Source organism: Lepisma saccharinum, chromosome 19 (genome assembly GCF_977018435.1).
Source record: "Lepisma saccharinum chromosome 19, izLepSacc3.1, whole genome shotgun sequence".
Lineage (NCBI taxonomy): Eukaryota > Metazoa > Arthropoda > Insecta > Zygentoma > Lepismatidae > Lepisma > Lepisma saccharinum.
This window is the reverse complement of record NC_139247.1, coordinates 7,057,009-7,076,288: the sequence shown is the minus strand read 5'-3', so window position 1 is coordinate 7,076,288 and position 19,280 is coordinate 7,057,009. Positions and strand designations below refer to the sequence as shown.

The following is a 19,280-nucleotide window of genomic DNA, read 5'->3' as shown; positions in this document are numbered from 1 at the left end:
GCACCAGAGTGGCATTCGTCAAGAAGGCTGAACTGGTAACAGCTTGAAGAACTATGCAATACATTCTAATGCATGACATACTCTGCTACATCCCCACACATTTTGAAAATTGGTTAGCATCAGTGATAACATTTATAACGGTATGTATATCATTCTGATTTAACGACACGCGTGATACAGAAAACACAAGCGGGATGTGGGGGTAGCGCCCCACACATTCTCTATCTTGGCCATTTTGGAGGTGATGTGATCATCACCATGCTCCTGCTGCCTTTACTCCCCCCTCCCCAGGTACCCCACATTGGTTTGGGGCTGGGTGAGCTCCAGAGCTGCTTTATGCGGAGACAAGGTTGGAAAAATTCCAATCTTAGATCACGCACCCCAGGAATCGAACCTGGGTGTCCTGCATGGCAGTCAGACACCCTACCCACTAGACCACCACAGCCCTCCATAAGCAAACTCAATATTAATAAGATACATATTTTTTGGCACTAAATTTGAAAATTCAGGCACCAGGTGAAAATTTTTAGGTGCACCAAGGTGACTGGGCATGCTGTATTTTTCTACCCCACACACTAATGATTTGTAACTGTGCGTTACTGTGGCAAGCCCCCTTGAATAATTAAACATGAACTGGATTCTGCAAGTAAAACATCATCAGTAATTGTAGAAATGCATTTTTTTTCATTGCTTCAGTTCATAATGACATTTATAAGCATTGTCCACTTCATATGTCCTCTATAAAATTCCTTCACTTCTCAGTTCAAAAATGTTTGGCCTCCATTGCAGAGTGGGTAGCACAGCACACTTCAGTGCCAAGTGTCCCAGGTTCGAATCTCAGTGTGTTGACATGGGTGTTCTGCATGAGTGTCCCTTCATCAGTTTCATCATTCATCTTCATCATTGTGATTAGCACACAGTGGAAGAAAAGCGATACTAAGTAACAAAAATGAAATCAAATCTCAAATGTTGGGTAAGTTAATGCTTAATTTCTCTTGTATCTCATAACTGAAATGTCGCAATGAAAACTGTGTTTTTATGCTTGTATCAACCATAGACTACAAGAGAAATAATTCTACAATGCAAGCAATGTGTACATGCAAGCAAAATTAATTAATGCTTTGGTTTGATTTCTTGATTGATTTGGTGCACAGTAAGGTTAATCGGGACTGGACCTACAGTTTAAAGTGGGATCGAAACCACTATGTGTCTCCACCAGGTATCGAACCCCTTGATTACAAGGTGATGACGCTACCACTATGCCATCGGGGAGGTCTTGGTGAATGTCAACAATTTGTAAATAAACATCTTGGTGTACACTGATCATACTTGCAAGTGTTGTTACTAAAAAATTACGCTTGTTGATACAAACTTTTTCTCTGTACGCATAAGGAATCATTCCTGAAGGTTTGCCCCATATTTGCATTACACCCTGTACAAAGGCATAATCTAAAAACACATTGTATTTTTTGAAGGCAAAATCCACCAGTATCTTAGTCATTTGTTAAATAAGAAGGCGAATTTATCATACAGGGCCAAAATAAAATGTTCATGTTGAATTTACACATTAACAGTTGCTAGTATCTCGTTAAATTTTATATTGGTATCAGTAATAATTTCATTTCCACAAATTTCAGTATCAGATTATTGCACATCTCTATAAGATAAGAGTTACTGTAATTTAATTTATCGATCTTTTACATCTTTTGTGTTGGAATATTTTTTCTTAACTGTGCAAATTGCTTGTTACACAAAAAATATAAATTACATTAAATAATGGAAGTTTTGTATTTAACAAATAGTGTTTGTTTAACATAATTTACACTTTTTTAATTATTTGAAGTGATTACTGCAGGCTGTCCAAAACATCATGCAACCTTGACTTTGAATGTAAAAAAGATAAAGTGTTCCCCTGTGCTTAGCACCATGCCATGAAGGCGTATAGGGGGTGTGGGGGTAATGCCCCACACTTTCTTGATCTGGTCGTGAGTGGGGGTGATGTGATCAGCACCACGTCCCTGACCGCCTTTACCCCCCAGGGTTTCCCCCAGGTACCCATGTTATTCGACGCTGGGTGGGCGCCGGGGCCGCTTCCAACGTTAGAAAAGTTCCCGGATTTGAACCGGCCGGGGATCGAACCCGGGACCTTTAGCATGGTAGTCAGACGCGTTACCGACTGAGCCACCGCGGCCACCTTTGAATGTATGTAACTTTTGTACAAGAAACAACAGATTTTTCTACACCTACTCTTTTTGTAGGATTAATTTCAACTCTTTTTCTTTCATCTGGATATTGATTGAAGAACATGCCCAGATATCGAGCATACCTGGTACTGCACTCTGACATGACCAATGTTGCCAGTACAGCTCGTAATGAGAAAACATACTTTTTCATATATAACACCATTAAACCTTGTTTCCATGTATATGTCACATATATACATATATGTGTGAAAAATATCATTCTTTTATCAATTCCGTATATACCCACAGACCATAATAATGCAATAGTAAAACATGCTGTCCCATGTAGGACTTAAAGTCAAAATGTGGGACACGAATAATTCACAGTAAATAAACATGTTAGCCAATAATGTAAAATGGACACATTTCAAGTTATAAAAGATAATGAGCCAGCACCAGCTGGTCAAAAAAATTAGGGGAGCAAGCAAGGAATCCCAAAACCAAAGTTGGTAAGTCAAAAGTAGCAATGTATTTTGATTAGGTGAGTGTGTCCTCAACCAGTACAATACATGTCTATTGAGTCATTAGCAAAACAGAGTTTTAGGGATGATTTCTGCAAGGTACTGCACAAAATCAGGAGAACAGCACGGTGATAAGACAACATAAATGGACAGATACGCAACAGATCCATACCTCTAATAAGGCGTGTGGTCGCCATGAACTGCTATGACAGCTGCACATCTGTTTTGCATGGAACCAATAAGGTTATCAACGACAGCCTGAGGGATATTCACCCATTCCTCCAGAAGGGCCATTTCAAACTGTTGCAGAGTTGTAGGCGGCGCTGGCCGAGAAGCAATGCGTCTTCCGAGTGTGTCCCACACATGTTCAATGGGATTCAAGTCTGGGGAGGACTCTGGCCATACCATTCGTTCGATACCCTCATCCCGTAGCATGGCGTCAACCAGACGTGCTTGGTGAGGTCGGGCATTATCGTCCACAAAAATGAAATGATCACTGATATCTGCAGCCATTGGGACAACATGAGGCCTGAGGATCTCATCCCGGTACCGTAAGGCTGTCAAAGTACCATTCCGGATAATGTGCAGGGGGGGTAGGTCGACCAACACTGATCCCTGCCCATACCATTAAGCCACCGCCACCATACTGAGACACTTCGCGCACATGTGCGGGATAATTGTGAGTCCCACGTTCCCTCCAGATGAGAATGCGTCGATTATCTGACTGGAGACTGAAACGCGACTCATCCGAGAAGAGAACTGAACTCCACTCTCCATGTCCCCACTCACGATGTTCCACAGCCCACTGTCTGCGAGCCCTACGGTGTTGGGCATTCAGAGGGACACACACCATTGGTCTTCTTTCATAAAGACCCCTTTCCCGCAGGCGATTTCGTACAGTTTGGCCCGAGACTCTTCGTCCTGTTGCCAAAACAAGGCCGCATTGCAAGTCAGTTGCAGTTTGCTGCCTATTCCTGCGAGCCGACAATGCTAAGTACCGGTCTTCCCTAACTGTTGTTGACCGTGGGCGACCTTGCTCAGGCCTCCTTCGTACTGTACCTGTCTGTTGAAATTGTGTCCACAACCTGGAAATGACTGCGTGACACACCAAGGGCTGCAGCCACCTCACGTTGTGTTTGCCCTCCTTCCATCCTCCCAATGGCTCTCCATGCGCTAGATTCCCCTAAATCGTGTTGTTCTGCCATCGTTCCTATTCAACACTACTCAACTGAACCCCACCTGCAACCGATGTTTCCAAGTGACCTCGTGATTGCTCCTCATATCACAAATTCTGCCTCGTGCCTTATGGTGTCATTAGAGAGCTCTTCATGCTGATGATTCATCACAGATGAATTGTACTGGTTGAGGACACACTCACTTCATCAACATACATTGCTACTTTTGACTTTCCAACTTTGGTTTTGGGATTTCTTGCTTGCTCCCCTAATTGTTTTGACCAGTGTATAACACCATTAAGCCTTGTTTCCATGTATATGTCACATATATACATATATGTGTGAAAAATATCATTCTTTATCAATTCCGTATATACCCACAGACCATAATAATGCAATAGTAAAACATGCTGTCCCATGTAGGACTTAAAGTCAAAATGTGGGACACGAATAATTCACAGTAAATAAACATGTTAGCCAATAATGTAAAATGGACACATTTCCAGTTATAAAAGATAATGAGCCAGCACCAGTGATGGAGTGGTTAGCACATCGCACTACGACACCAGGGGTCCCGGGTTCGAATCCTGGGCTGGGGATGGATGTTTGTGAGTGTCCATTCATCAATTTCATCATATCACTCATCGTCATCTTCGAAAATTAGCCAAAAGTGGCACAAAAAGCGAAGTAAAATAAAACCAATCAATCAAAGGATAATGATTTTTAATTGATTCCTTAAATACAAAATTCCCAAACTTGTAATCAATACAAAACAATACACTTCTTCCTACACATTTCTTCAGTTGAGTAGGTACTTCTCAGATTAGCCATTTTTTCCCGAGATTTCAGGGTTAGTCAAAATTTACTTATGAAACGGAACAGTCAAACTCTTCGAAATTATTCTGAACCAGTATGAAACCTTCTACAGACTCATGAGATATTATCATCTCATCAGTCCATTTCTGCTGATATTAATAAGGAGACTCTCTCAACATTTACTTTATAACCTGGAATCAGTGATGTTCCAGAATTTTCTAAGGGAAGGGGTTACATATTCTTATTTTTTTAAAAGAATACTGGGACGAAGGGGGTGTATGACCACCACCAGTCCCCGTTTGGGCATACCACTGCCTGGAATGGCAAACATCTTTAGATAATATGAAACATAATGTCCTTAACATAACTTCAAGTGGTTCCAGGGGTTTCATTTTGGGGTGGAGTTCAGTTCAGTAACTTAGTTTTCTATGCGTCGTGCTTTATAATCAAAATATTTAATAAGAATGGGAAATTACTTCCATCGTTATCTCAGACATTGAATGGTTACATCAACAATGTTGACCCAGTAGCTTGCATCTTTGTTCTAACACAAAATAAAAGTAAAAAAAGTGCTCCCCTGTGCTTAGCACCACGCCATGAAGGCGTATAGGGGGTGTGGGGGTAACGCCCCACACTTTCTTGATCCGGTCGTGAGTGGGTGATGTGATCAGCATCACGCCCCTGACTGCCTTTACCCCCCAGGGTTTCCCCCAGGTACCCATGTTATGCGATGCTGGGTGGGCACCGGGGCCGCTTCCATCGTTAGAAAAGTTCCCGGATTTGAACCGGCCGGGGATCGAACCCGGGACCTTTAGCATGGTAGTCAGACGCGTTACCGACTGAGCCACCGCGGCCACCTCTAACACAAAATACTTTTGTTTTTTTTTTCCTTATTTTGAAATGTCTGAATGAAAATAAGTTTCACTATTGAGTTTGGGAGTGAAGTCCATCGACTTGTAAGTTGTATGATGTTTCCCTGCGATTGCTCTTTGTTCGACTTCAAAATTATACTACATTGTGGGCCTTTTCAGTGGAGCAGTGGTAACGTTGTCACCTTGTAATCAAGGGGTCCTGGGTTCAATACCCAGTGGAGGCACATTGCACATTTTAAACTGTACATCCAATTCTGATTAGCCTTTCTTTACATAAAGTGACTTAAAACAAGAATTCAATCAATTATGTTACGTTCAAAATGTAGAACATTTATGATTATTATTATTATTATTATTATTTTCAAATTTCTTCTGGACGCCGGACATAAGGCTAAATGTCTAACCCTACTCTGTAGTTGCTCTTTTTTTCCATGTTTTTTTATATATATATACTTTATAATCCTTGCTTTTTATCCTATATTGAACTTTCATGTAGAGAATTGTTTTTCTTGTCTAATGTTTAAAAAATATCTGCATAGACAAAATACCTAGTGCAAGGTTCACATCTCTATTGCTTTGTATACAAAGGTTATGTATGTTCAATAACTAGTTATATGACTTTTTAGACACCCTGTACAACTGTATGAAATTGCATTGCAGATAGTGATTGACAATGGAGTTGCAAGAAAAGAAGGGAATTCTAAGAAGCTTCAAGTAGCTGGAGATACCATAGGAGACCTATTTGAAGTAAGCACGATGAAGAGAGAAGATATTGCCTTCCATAAAGGTAGGTGGCAAAAATGTGTGTTCACCAGTCCCTGTCGTAGCATTGCGTCTTGCAAATTCTAGGTTTTCTATGTTTGCAAAAATACAAAAGAATGAAGTTCTATATTGTCTCCTCCCCCTCCTCCTCATCCTGTTTGTAATAGTTGGAGGCATGCATATTTTGTATTTGATGGAAACACGAAACATAAAATATCATGCTGTAATGCTCATTTTTTCATGTTTTGAAAGGTGTGAGATGCATTTTCCAACCCTGTTTTGTCACCAAATGATTTGAAATGAACTGTGAAGTGTGAAATGAACTTTTAAACAGGGTGGATAAAAGTAATTTTTTCATTATTTTCGGGGGAAAAAAATGCTTAAAATTAATTGCATGATTTTTGGCACCATACATGTATGAAATGTTTGTTGAGTGTGTTAATGAAACTATAATAATTTCAGTAACTTTTCTTCAAGTGAAAATAAAACATTCTGGATATACTCTATGATTGTACTTAAAATATTTTTTAGTCTTTGTAGCTGAATTAGCCTCCAGAGGGCTCTGAGAAGGGGTAACTTTAATTACGGCCACCTTGTACTTTATAATCAAGATAATTGTTTATTTTGAAATGACACATCCTGAAATATAATGGGAGCACAAGGTGCATGGAGATAGTTTTGAATTGAGCTTTAGAACGTTTCATTCCTAAATGCCCTTTTTTTTTTTGCATATTTTGTCAATGTTTTTAATTGTTAGAAAAGTGTTAGGGCTATATCATTTTTAATATTTTTAAAATGAGGATTGATAGAAATTATATTTTTGCTGTTACTGATAAAGTACTGATAAAAAATGGCAAATGTGCCTTGAAGACAGAATGCTGCTTCATTCATCTTAAAGTATGTAACTAGGTGACTGCAGTGGATTTACGTTACAAAACCAAGACATGTGAATTATATGATTATATTCATAAAAATGAATGATTACGAATGTCCTAATTTCACACTAACTTGTAAGATAATTTTAGGAAAATTGAATTGGTAAAACTATCGGTGGTTTTCATGATACACCAATATGCCTATATTGCCTGATACGAATGGGGTACTGCTTAGGATCCTCCTTCACTACTAAACATATATCCAGCATGTTTTAAAAGTTCTGCAGGAAGTAATAGGTTTATTACAGCAAAATATTTATTTTTTTACACAGAGGAAAAATTAAAATTTTGTTCAGCCCACAATGCTGAATAACGTGTGTGCAGGTGATCACACGATCGCAAGATGGCATCGATGCAGGAAAAAGATCTGTTTGTTTTTATGGCTTGCCGAGTTAAAATGTTGTGTTTTGGTGCAGAGAAGGACCTCCTGCGGAGACGAGTATCCGGAGATGGTACGAAAAGTTTAAGGCTACGGGAAGCGTAGCAGGTTTGCCACGTGGTGGTAGGCCAAGAACGAGTGATGATGTGGTGGATGCAGTGCAGGCGAGCGTGAAACAGAGTGCAATGAAATCTCTTGAACGAAGATCCTTGGAATTGGGAGCGGCAAGGTCTACGTTACACAGTATCTTATGCAAGAAAGTGAAAGCCACCACTACAAGATTTGTGCACGATCTGATTGAAGAGGACTGACACGACAAAGGAATTTTGTGAATTAATGTTAATCTGATTAAATGGTGATGGTGGTGAAGCCCTTCAGTCTCTTCTCTGATGAGATCACGTTCCAAGTTTTAGGAGAATTGAATAGACACAATTGCCAAATTTGGTGGAGTTGAGAATCCACAGGAGTTCGAGACACATGTGCGGGATAGCCCCAAGGTCAAAGTGAGGTGTGCTGTTTCCATGAACCACCTCATTGGTCCATTTTTTTTTGAGGAGGACACAGTGAATGGCAACAGTTACCTCAATATGTTACAGACATTCCTTGTCCCGGAACTTCAGAGGTTAGGCATCATCAATGAGGCCCCTTTCCAGCAAGATGGTCCACCCTCCCATGCTTTGCCTTTGAAGTTTGTGAGTTTCTCAATGGTCAATTTGGTGAGAGATGGATTGACCTCAGAGGACCAACACCTTGGCCTGCAAAGTCACCAGACCTTACGCCTTGCGAATACTGTCTATAGGGATGTCAAGACCCAGGTGTATGCACAGAAACCGACAGATGAATGAAGCTCAGCTTGAGATCTGTCGATAACTAAACCACATCAAACATTAATTTAAAAGTTATAGGTTTTTAGAATCCTACACACTGTGTTAAGAATGTACTGATATGAAAATTTTCCTGATTCTGATAGACTATCAACACAGAACCATTCCTTATCAAATCGGTCTGAGCCTTGACATCTTAGAGGGGCTTCCAATGGCATCATGGTAACGTTGACACCTTGTAATCAAGTATTCCTGGGTTCGATACCTGGTCGAGGCTATTAGCACAGTGGTTCGGATTCCATTTAAAACAACAATTTGATTCAATTGACATCTTAGAAATTGATATTTTTTTATATGGTGGTAGTACCAGTTACGTTAACAAAAACTGTAAAATTTCAGATGTTTTGGGCTCTTAGTTTTCAAGTTATTAACTCCAAATGCAAAAATTGCCACAATTTGACAAAATTTTGCATTGTATCTAAAAATATCCAATTGGCAGTTACACAGAGAGAGGTAATTCACTCTAATGAACTTATGGTTAATTTTTCCATGCATTTTTCGTTTGTAATTGATTTCGCTACCTATACAGGCAGAGAGGTGGTGAAATCGATCACAAACAAAAACTGCGAAGTGCAATGAACCATTTATTGGTAGGGCTTGGAAGTTGATGAAAAATCATCTTTTTTCTGGGCCTTGAGAACAATTCTAAACCTGATAGTAGTCTGTTTTCCTTCAGTCAGAACCAGAAAACATTGTTTTTATTTTTCATGTTTTTTTGTTGTTTTTTTTGCTGTTTTTGTTGCATTTTAAAATCATTTTAGAGGTTTCGTCTTTTTTCCTCCTTCCTTGTTGCTTTTGAATTTTAAACCTATTTGCTAGCCTAATTTACATATTTAAATTTCATAACAATGTAGATAGATAGATTTGTTGTTTCAAGTCCACTTTATGCACAGTAAGGCTAATTGGGACTGGATCTACAGTTTAAAGTGCGATCTGAACCACTATGTGCTTCCACTGCACCATCGGGGAGGCTCTCATAACAATGTATTTTTAGCAAGTATGCCATTAATCAAAAATATGAAAGGAGATGAATGACTTGTGCAGAGAAACTTGCAGTGCATTCTGTGTAATTTAAGTATCTTAAGTAAAAATAAATAAACCACATTGTATCTTAATTCCTTCTTTTCCTTTACTTCTGTAATTTGAACAACCAAACAACGGGTTTTATCAAATTATTCAACTATTCTCTTGTAATTTATAAAAAAGATCAAGCTTTCATTTCAAAGGAGCAAAAAAAAGAAACGGGTCATATTTTAATTTTTAGGTAATTTTTTATATAATTTTAAACTCATTGTATAGGCCAATTCTTTTTAGATTTTTAATTCATCAATTTCAGAGGCCTATTTACTAGATTGAGGTTTGCCGCGGTGGCTCAGTCGGTAACGCGTCTGACTACCATGCTCAAGGTCCCGGGTTCGATCCCCGGCCGGTTCAAATCCGGGAACTTTTCTAACGGTGAAAGCAGCCCCGGCGCCCACCCAGCGTCGAATAACATGGGTACCTGGGGGAAACCCCGGGGGGTAAAGGCAGTCAGGGGCGTGATGCTGATCACATTACCCCCACTCACGACCGGATCAAGAAAGTGTGGGGCGTTACCCCCACACCCCCTATGCGCCTTCATGGCGTGGTGCTATGCACAGGGGAACACTTTACCTTTTATTTACTAGATTGAAACATTTTTAAATCTTGAAACAGCAATAAATAAAAGCTATTTGACCTAGAGAGCTCAAATTGGTGTCATTCTCTTCTGCTTTTCATGAACTTTGAATCAATATGATTATGGCATTTGGATTGTTTAATTTTATTATCACCTTGCAATCAAGTGCACCTTACTTGGACTCCTCGTAGTGGTACAATTTATTGATTCAGGCTCTTTAAACTGTTTTTCCTGTCTATGCATAAAACTGACTTAATAAAAAAGTTTCCATATTATTACTGCATGTTGCTTCCATTAATTTGACCTGTTTTGCCTTAAGATGACATTTCTTTTTAGGAAAATGTGAAGGTGAAGATGTGTATCAATGCAACAACAGTCCCTCCTCCCGTACGCCTCGTGGACACCAAGGGCCAGCTGGGTTTCTCCTTCTTGCATCAGGATTGGACAAGGTTTGTGTTGTGTATTTTATGTGGTTTTTATTGTTCCGCCTAAGTCCTACACTGTGGCAGTATGGCCTAATTCATATCTTATGTGTGTGCAAATTACTCACAATTACAAAATAATACGTATTCTTAAAAAAATATATTTAAAAAATGTTTAAAACAACACTAAACTTATTTGACTTACGATTAGTGAGTATGTCAATTTCCAAACAACGTTTCAGGAATCAACTGTTCCCTTCCATCAGGTTCCTTCTTGACTAGCGAGATCATTTCATAGTCACATCAAATTGCATTAAAAACAAGGAAAAATGAAATAGGAATAACTGTGGCAGAAAAGGAATCCACAATGCATACCCATACTCACTACCATCCCTAGATAAAACCACAAAAGTTTAAAAAGTCAATGTTAAAAGAACATTTTGACTTGAAAAATTAAGATGCAAGGCAATTTACTTTCGCCCGTGAGAGTTCTGGATTGCCTTCTCGCAGAATGCAGGAAGTTGTCGGATTCCACTCCCTGCACACAAGTTTCCCCTTCTCTCCCCCTACCTGCTTACATCACTTCGAACTCGAAGGCACGGGTCTCGCGGGTCTCGCGAGTCGCGCGAATTACGTTTGGGGTGACTATTTACTAAGGAAGAAATGAAAGATGATGTGATTAGCTTTTTGGATTGATGGAATGGGCATTAAGAGGGGAGTTTTCCACAAAGCTTTAGTAGGAGATTTATACATTAATAATGAATCCGCACACGCAAAGAGAACTAAAAACAATGTTTTTCATAAGAGCAATTAGGATATGTAATCATAAGGATGAATTGAAAAAAGATGAAAATTGGATCATGGGGGTGGGCAAAAGGAATGGATATAAGAAGTAGAGTTGAGGAGGAATTTAAGGAGAGCACGCAAAATATGTGAAAGAGGGATTGGAGGAGAGGACAATATAAGAGAAACAGAAGAGAAAAGGATGGAAGTGAAGAAAGAGAGATTGAAGCATAGATATACGGGGATCCCTTATTTCAAAGGGGTCTCCGAGAGGATTGAAAAAGTGAAAATGGACTATGGAATTAATTGTGGGATTCGAGAACAATTGAGAAACATTTTACTGAATACAAAAGGGTGGGAAAATAGGGGGAGAAAAAGGGGTATATAGCATTAGATGCGTGTGCAATAAGGAATATATCGGACAAACGGGTAGAAGTATGGATATAGGATGGGGAGAGCATGCTAAAGATATTAGGAAGGGAGTCCCTAGAATGAGGTTGTCTGAACATATCATTGAGGAAGGACATAATATTAAGAAAAGGGAGGTTGTTCGGAAAGAAAACAAACAAATTAGCAGGAATGTGCGTGAGGCTGCCTACATTTGCAAAGATAGGACTAATAAATTAGAGATGATGGAAATGCTGATGAGATTTGGATTAGGATGTTCAAAAGATGGGAAAAGCATGAGTATAAAAAAATAGGTTTTCATGTCACCTCGGACGTAATTCGCGAGACTCGAGAGACCCGTGACTTTGAGTTCAAAGTGATGTAAGCGGGTAGGGGTAGGGAAGGGGAAACTTGTGGGTGGGGAGTGGAATCGAACAACTGCATTCTGCGAGAAGGCAATCCGGAACTCTCACGGGTGAAAGTGAATTGACGTGCATGTGCATCTTTTAATTTTTCAAGTCGAAATGTTCTTTTCAGATTGACTTTTTAAACTTTTTTGGTTTTATCTAGGGGCGGTACTGAGTATGGGTATGTATTGTGGATTCCTTTTCTACCACAGTTATTGCTATATCCTTTTTCCTTGTTTTTAATGCAATTTGATGTGACTATGAGGCGATCTCACTATTCAAGAAGGAATCTGATGAAGGAAACTGTTGATTCCTGAAATGTTGTTTGGAAATTGACATACTCACTAATCGTAAGTAAAATAAGTTTAGTGTTCTTTTAAACATTTTTTAAGAATACATATTATTAGTATGGTCTAAGGCTTTGGGGTCTTGCTACAGGACACATGGAGGTTTGAGTCTCCTTGGGGAAGAGTAACAACTTTTCTCCTGAGATTTTGACCTAGGTATGGGACTGGTGGCCACCCACCATGTGAGGAAATTGTAGCATTATGAATGAGTAGTGGAACCCAGCTGTAAAAGCATACAAAAGCAACTTGTGGTTCGTCATGCTGACCACATGTCACCTCGTAACTGGTCGGATGATCCCCACCTCGGTAGGTGGGGGTGAGGCTGGTAGTCGGTATAGTAGGGTCAATCTTTCTAAAACCTTGAAAAGTATACAAGCTACAGGCTTCCCTGTAACTTTAACTAGCAACACTAGCACCACTGCTCCCATGCCAGGGTTTAAATGCCTTGATGGATCTGTAGCACTGGTTCTCAACTTTTATCAGTCCGGGACCCACCTTGAAGGATATTACACTTAATGGAACCCATAAGCATGGGCACCGGCAGAATTACTTGTAGTGGTGTGCACCCAGTTTATAATCATATTTCTGCTAACATCGAGTACTTTAAGAAACCCTCTTTTACACTTGCTTAAACAAATTGCACATACTTACTTCATTGTAGAAAAGTATATATGTAAAGTAAAGAACTCATTGCTGCGACCGCAACTAAAACGACAGATTCCCTTGAGTTAAACCTGTAAAACCCGGAAACCCGTAAAAAGCATTGGCAGAGTACGAATAACAGAAATGTAGAGTTTAGAGTATGTACAACATGGGTTGAATTTAAATTGTTAAAGCAATATATCTTAGCAATTTACATGTAATAGGGGTTTAAAACAGTATATAAATTTTTGAGCCCAATTGCGCAACCCACCAAACGTGCCTTGAGGACCCAGCAGGTGGTCCTGCTCCGTAGCTTGAGAAAGGATGATCTGTAGGTATGGCCTGGCCCTCACGGACTGTTGCGCCATGGGTTATGTTTTTTATGTACTACCTAGATTTCTTTTATCGCTGTGTGAACCTGATATTAGCCCTCCGTTAGGCACGTAGATGGCCAGTGTCTCGCATCAATGTTCATTATGAGTAGAGACTGGATTTTAAAGGAAGTCCTTTTTTATTTTTCAATGTGGATCATGGAATAAATAGTGTTGATAATTATCTTCCACCAACAAGATTACATGGTTTTGACTTTTCCCTTTGTTCCTTTTTCAGCCCACATTCTCTTTTTAAAACATTTTCCTTTCTGGTCTCTTTATTGACTAATTTTTCAGCCTATATTCCTTTTCTTCCTTTTTAAAAACATCTTCCTTGGTCCCTTTATTGACAAGATATCAAATATTTTGTAGGACTGTTTTCTCCCCTGAACAAGACATTCAACAATTGTCTATTTGGTGCAGTTTAGAGGAAAGAAAGAACAAGCGCTTTACATTCCCTCCATGAGTGTTGGGAGTACGTTGAAGCCATTGTTGAAACAATGCAATCTTGGCTTACGCAGCAACAAACGTATTGTAAACGGCATGCCTGTTGGGTTGAAAGTGGATTTTGACTTTTATTCTGAAGTTTGTAGAAGAGTTTTAATTTAACTGTGTGACAGTGGCGACAGTATTGAGTGTCAGTGAAATGTCGAAGCCAGGTACAAGTGGCAGCAAGCGATGGAATACGGTAAGTTGTTTCAATTTAATCGAAAACTGATGGTAAGATTATTCGCTGTACTTCACCTTCAAAAAAGGAAATGAAAAGGACTAGTAGTTTATTTTTGCACTCCACTAAAAAAATATTTTAAATGAAAGCATAATATATACCATTCATATAAAATGCGATATATTAATATGAAATATAATGTTACCCTTTTTATATAAGTTAGTATACATTAAGATGTAGATGCTTAAAGGTACTTACGATAGGGAGTATTGATTTTAACGAAAACTACGTTTCAGGATTCCACTTATCCCTTCATCACGTTACCGAACTAGGCCAGTGTAACTACACCTTCGCTGTGTCAGATATGACGAGGACTTAGGATTTTATGATGAGGCTGGGTGGAAAGGAACATAAGGTCATCCGACTCCACGTACATAAAACTGACATGTTCCCAACTGTAAAACACTGATCTAAAAAGCCATTTGAGCACAAGACTCAACACACAAACACGTTAAAAGACTGATCTAAAAGGCCGTGTGAACACAGGGCTTGACACACGAACATATAATTGAAGAAGAACACAAAATTAAGAAACGAGAGATTGTCAGGATCGGTAACAAACCGATAAGTCGGAATGTTTACGAAGCGGCATCTATCTGCTAAGATAAGAGTAATAAGCTAAACAGAGAAGATGGGAACGTCGACTACATGTGGATCAAGATGTTTAAGCGATGGGGATCAATTAAAGAAAAGATCGGTTTCCGGGTCACTCCGGCCGTGATTAGCGTGGTGCAAGAGATTAAAGAATTTGAACTTGATATGACGTAGCTCACCGAATACAGAGTTTGGAAAGGTAGGGGCTGGGGAAATCAACCGAAGGACTTCCGGCATTCTACGGGGGGCCATGCCAGTTCGTTGCACAACTCCCCAACGTGCGCATCTAAGTGGAACTTTTAACGTGTTTGTGTGTCAAGCCCTGTGTTCACACGGCCTTTTAGATCAGTCTTTTAACATGCTTGTGTGTTGAGTCTTGTGCTCAAATGGCTTTTTAGATCAGTGTTTTACAGTTGGGAACATGGCAGTTTTATGTATGTGGAGTCAGATGACCATATGTTCCTTTTTATTCTTTTCTACCCAGCCTCATCATAAAATCCTAAGTCCTTGTCATATCTGACGCAGCTAAGGTGTAGGTACACTGGCCTAGTTTGGTAACATAATGAAGGGGATCAGTGGAATCCTGAAACGTAGTTTTCGTTAAAATCAATTCTCACTATCGTAAGTACCTTTAAGTTTCTACATCTTAATGTATACTAACTTATTCAACGTGAGTAAGTCACATGAATACCAAATATGAATGTACCCTTTTTATATGTGAATAGTATATATTCAGCTTTCATTTAAACTAGTATTTTTGGTGGAGTACAAAAAAACTATAGTCCTTTTTTTGGCAATAATTTTCCCTTTTTTTGTCCTTTTTAGAGGATTTTTTTCCCTTTAAAATCCGGTCTCTAGTTATGAGTTGGTAACACTGTGAACTGTACTGCACATGCGTAGCTGAACATCCTTTCTTTGTCTGTGTTCTAATCTTAGCTGCCTAGTTCTGTTGCTGTTCTAAGTGATGTAGTAGTATAGAGTTAACGTCAGTCGCATGCCTGTGTGGCTTGTCTATTGTGTGCCTAAATACATAACAAGAAAATGACAAAGCAGATTCAGATGTTACACTGATATGGGTTAATGAAAAAGAGGACAGAGAGGTGTGTGTGATAAAAGTGCTCATTATGGCCTCGATTTTTATGTAATCACTAAACCTTGGATTTTTAGGTTCCGTAACCTATTCCTACCAATATCGATACCGATACTTGTATAATTCCAGTATAAAATAACAAAAGCTAGTTACCGAGTCATACTAACTCGTCACCTCACTAGGCACGTATCTAGAAATATATTTGGGGAGCCAGTCCGAGCCAAGTGTCTCGGAAATATAATAATAAAGGAGTTTCTGTTTAATACATTAATATGGGTATGGATAAAATAAAACATTAATAGAAACATTAATGTGATAGTAGCAAAATTTTCGTGTTGGTGTTTTCATGCATGAAACATGGGAGTTTTGCTGTAGTGTGTTGACAACAATGAAGTTTGAAGTGGTTCGTGATTTTCTTGACAAATATTTCAATCGTCGTTGGTGTGGCCGTGGGGGACCAATTGCTTAGCCTCCCAACTCCTCAGATTTAACCCCTCCAGTTTTCTTCATCTGGGGTTTAATTTAAGACACTGTCTGTTCACAGAAACCCACAGATATTGATGATTTGAAACTCAAAATCACACAGGCTGAATCACTCCAGAGATGTTACGCCAGACACGGAATGAATTGAATCACCCTTATGAGTTGTGCAGAGTCCGCAATGGAGGTCATGTAGAAAACTGAAAACTGTACCAAACTGTTAGCAGTGTGTAAAAGTAAAAACTCCCACCTTTCAGTCTTTTGTATACAATATTTCAGGTAATTATATTTGACCAAGAGAATTTCACATCCATTTTATTTTATCAATACCCAAATAAATCACCCTGTACTTAGGTCTATTCGTAATAATTTGTAAATTAATTAATTCGTACTTAGTTACTGCGATACGTACGGAGTAATGTTGTATACGTAACCAGAGACTAAGAAACGAAGGAGAAACCACGTTAATACCTATTTCGTTCTTTGTTACTTGACTAAAAATATTGTTATTGTTATTGGTATTATTTACATCAATAGGTAAAAAGACTTAAGAATTGAGATGTAATAGCACATATTCATTATCTAGCTTATGTGTAGTTAAGACTGCTAAAACTGTAAAAACAACTGTCCTGGCAAGGAAATTAATGTTTAAAAAAAAGTTTAAAAAAATGAATATTTATGAATAACAAAAAAAAATGATGTTACGTCCAGTTGACGAAAAAGAAAGTTCCTGATTAATATTTTATGTGTATTATAAGTAGTTTTTACATAAATCTTTAGCGGGGTCTCACCGATGGCATAGAGGTAACGTCATCACCTTGTAACCAATAGACCCCTGGTTCAATACTTGGTGGAGGCACATAGTGGTTCAGATCCCACTTTAAATTGTGGGTGAAGTCTCGATTAGCCTATCTGTGCATAAAGTGAACTTGAAACAAAAACTCATACTCAATCTCAGTGTTCATTAGTACCGTCATTCAAGGCTGTGTGGTCCCAATCTAATCTCGGCAAAAATTAATAACCCTCATTGGCAGATATCAGCAGTTAAACAAAAGACTGGCAAAGAAGGAAAGAAGACAAGAAGAAATTGCTGAATCCACTTCCCACTGGAACGTATATAAAACAAAGCTAATACGCTGGTCAAGTTGTCTGCTGGGCCCGCGCATGGGTGCGGCCATATTGGCAATAAACAACCGGTTGCTACGGTCGTTGCTAAGATCGGTAACATGGCGTTGGCTATAGAGCGTTGCTGAGGTTTTGGAAATATGAGCCGAAAACAATGAAGGAGGGAGAGTTAGCATGTAAGGAGAACCACTTTCGTAGTTTCAGATGCATAAGACAAGAAGGCGTCGTCGAAGGAAGGGTGCAAGCAAGCATGAAGTAAAGAATATGATGTTAAGGAAAGTGATACTTTGATGTCGCACGTGTTGTGACTAGCACTTCTTCGAAAATTTTGCAATAGCTTTGTGTATGTGTGAAGAGATGTTTATTATCTTTCTTTCAGTGGTGGCAATTAGGGGGGCGAGGGGGCAATCCCCCCCACTTTTTCGCCCACTTTTGCCCCCGCACTATGCTAAATCTTATCTACAAAGGGAAATATACTCTCTTTGCCCCCAGTTTTGACACCTTGCCCTCCCCCCAGTTTTTGAACCCAATCGCCGCCACTGCTTTCTTTATATTTACGTGAACCAGATTAAATATTTTACATAACCAATGTAGCCTCTATTCCTTTGTTACGAGCCTATTACGAGGACAAAAGGGTTGAACACAACATGTCCCCTTTCCTCTGTCCATCATTATCTTGTTATTATTCTAACTTATCACTTTATCATGTTCTTTTATGCAAAAATATTAGAATGAAAACAATTTGTTGTAATTAATAATGGGCTGCCAAGCTGAAAACACCTTCAGGTCAGTCGGTAGGCTCCAGGCGCCAGGCATTTATCCATTAGCATAACTACAGAGGTTGTTCCGTCTACGTTTGGCCAATTTCGTTCCTCCCCCCCTGCACTCAGAATGAACTCACCCAACCTTGGTCAGGCATGTTTGTCAGTGTAGTGTGTGAGCTGTAAAAGAGTGGTTGTGTTTTCTCACTGGGCCAAAAATCCCGCCAAAACTGAGCCGCTTTTTGGGAGGAGTGAGTTGTATAACTTTCCAAGTGTTTGCATTTTCTCGCTTGGCCGAAAATGTTGCCAAAACAGTTGCTTTTGGGAAGGTTATGTTGTAGCCTTTTCTGATGCAAAGTTCAGTGTGTCAATGATCAGGAAGTAGTGTAAGAGCAAGAATTGTGACGTTAGTTTGACTTTATTCAAGAATGTGATCGGCAAGTATAAGGATTGCATGGCCCCAGCGTTCGGTTCTCCAACAAAGGGGACGAGAACACGGCCATGCGCACAAGCCACCACCAGTATGCAAGTGCAAGGTGCTGTTAACAGTTTCCAAAGACATATTTAGATGATTTTCCATCTGTCTTTGGGTCGGTGGATTCTCTTGCTTGCCCATTCTGCGAAGTTTTGCCTGCATACTGGTGGTTTGCTTGTGTGCACGGCCGTGTTCTCGTCCCCTTTGTTGGAGAACCGAACGCTGGGGCCATGCAATCCTTATACTTGCCGATCACATTCTTGAATAAAGTCAAACTAACGTCACAATTCTTGCTCTTACACTAGTTCCTGATCATTGACACATGAACTTTGCGTCATAAAAGGCTACAACAAAACCTTCCCAAAAGCAACTGTTTTGGCAGCATTTTCGGCCAAGCGAGAAAATGCAAACACTTGGAAAGTTATACAACGCACTCCTCCCAAAAAGCGGCTCAGTTTTGGCGGGATTTTTGGCCCAGTGAAAAA

At 39.4% G+C, this 19,280-nt stretch overlaps 1 protein-coding gene across 3 annotated transcripts in view; it reads left to right on the top strand.

The window, feature by feature from the left end:
• The window catches only part of Dip-B (Dipeptidase B), an 85,343-nt gene that overhangs the window by 58,952 nt on the left and 7,111 nt on the right, over positions 1–19,280 (top strand). For all 3 annotated transcript variants that reach the window (XM_083140745.1, XM_083140748.1, XM_083140746.1), the window contains exons 10-11: positions 6,228–6,354; positions 10,521–10,633. In XM_083140745.1, the coding sequence (XP_082996871.1) occupies positions 6,228–6,354; positions 10,521–10,633 (240 nt within the window). The remainder of the gene's footprint in view (positions 1–6,227; positions 6,355–10,520; positions 10,634–19,280) is intronic.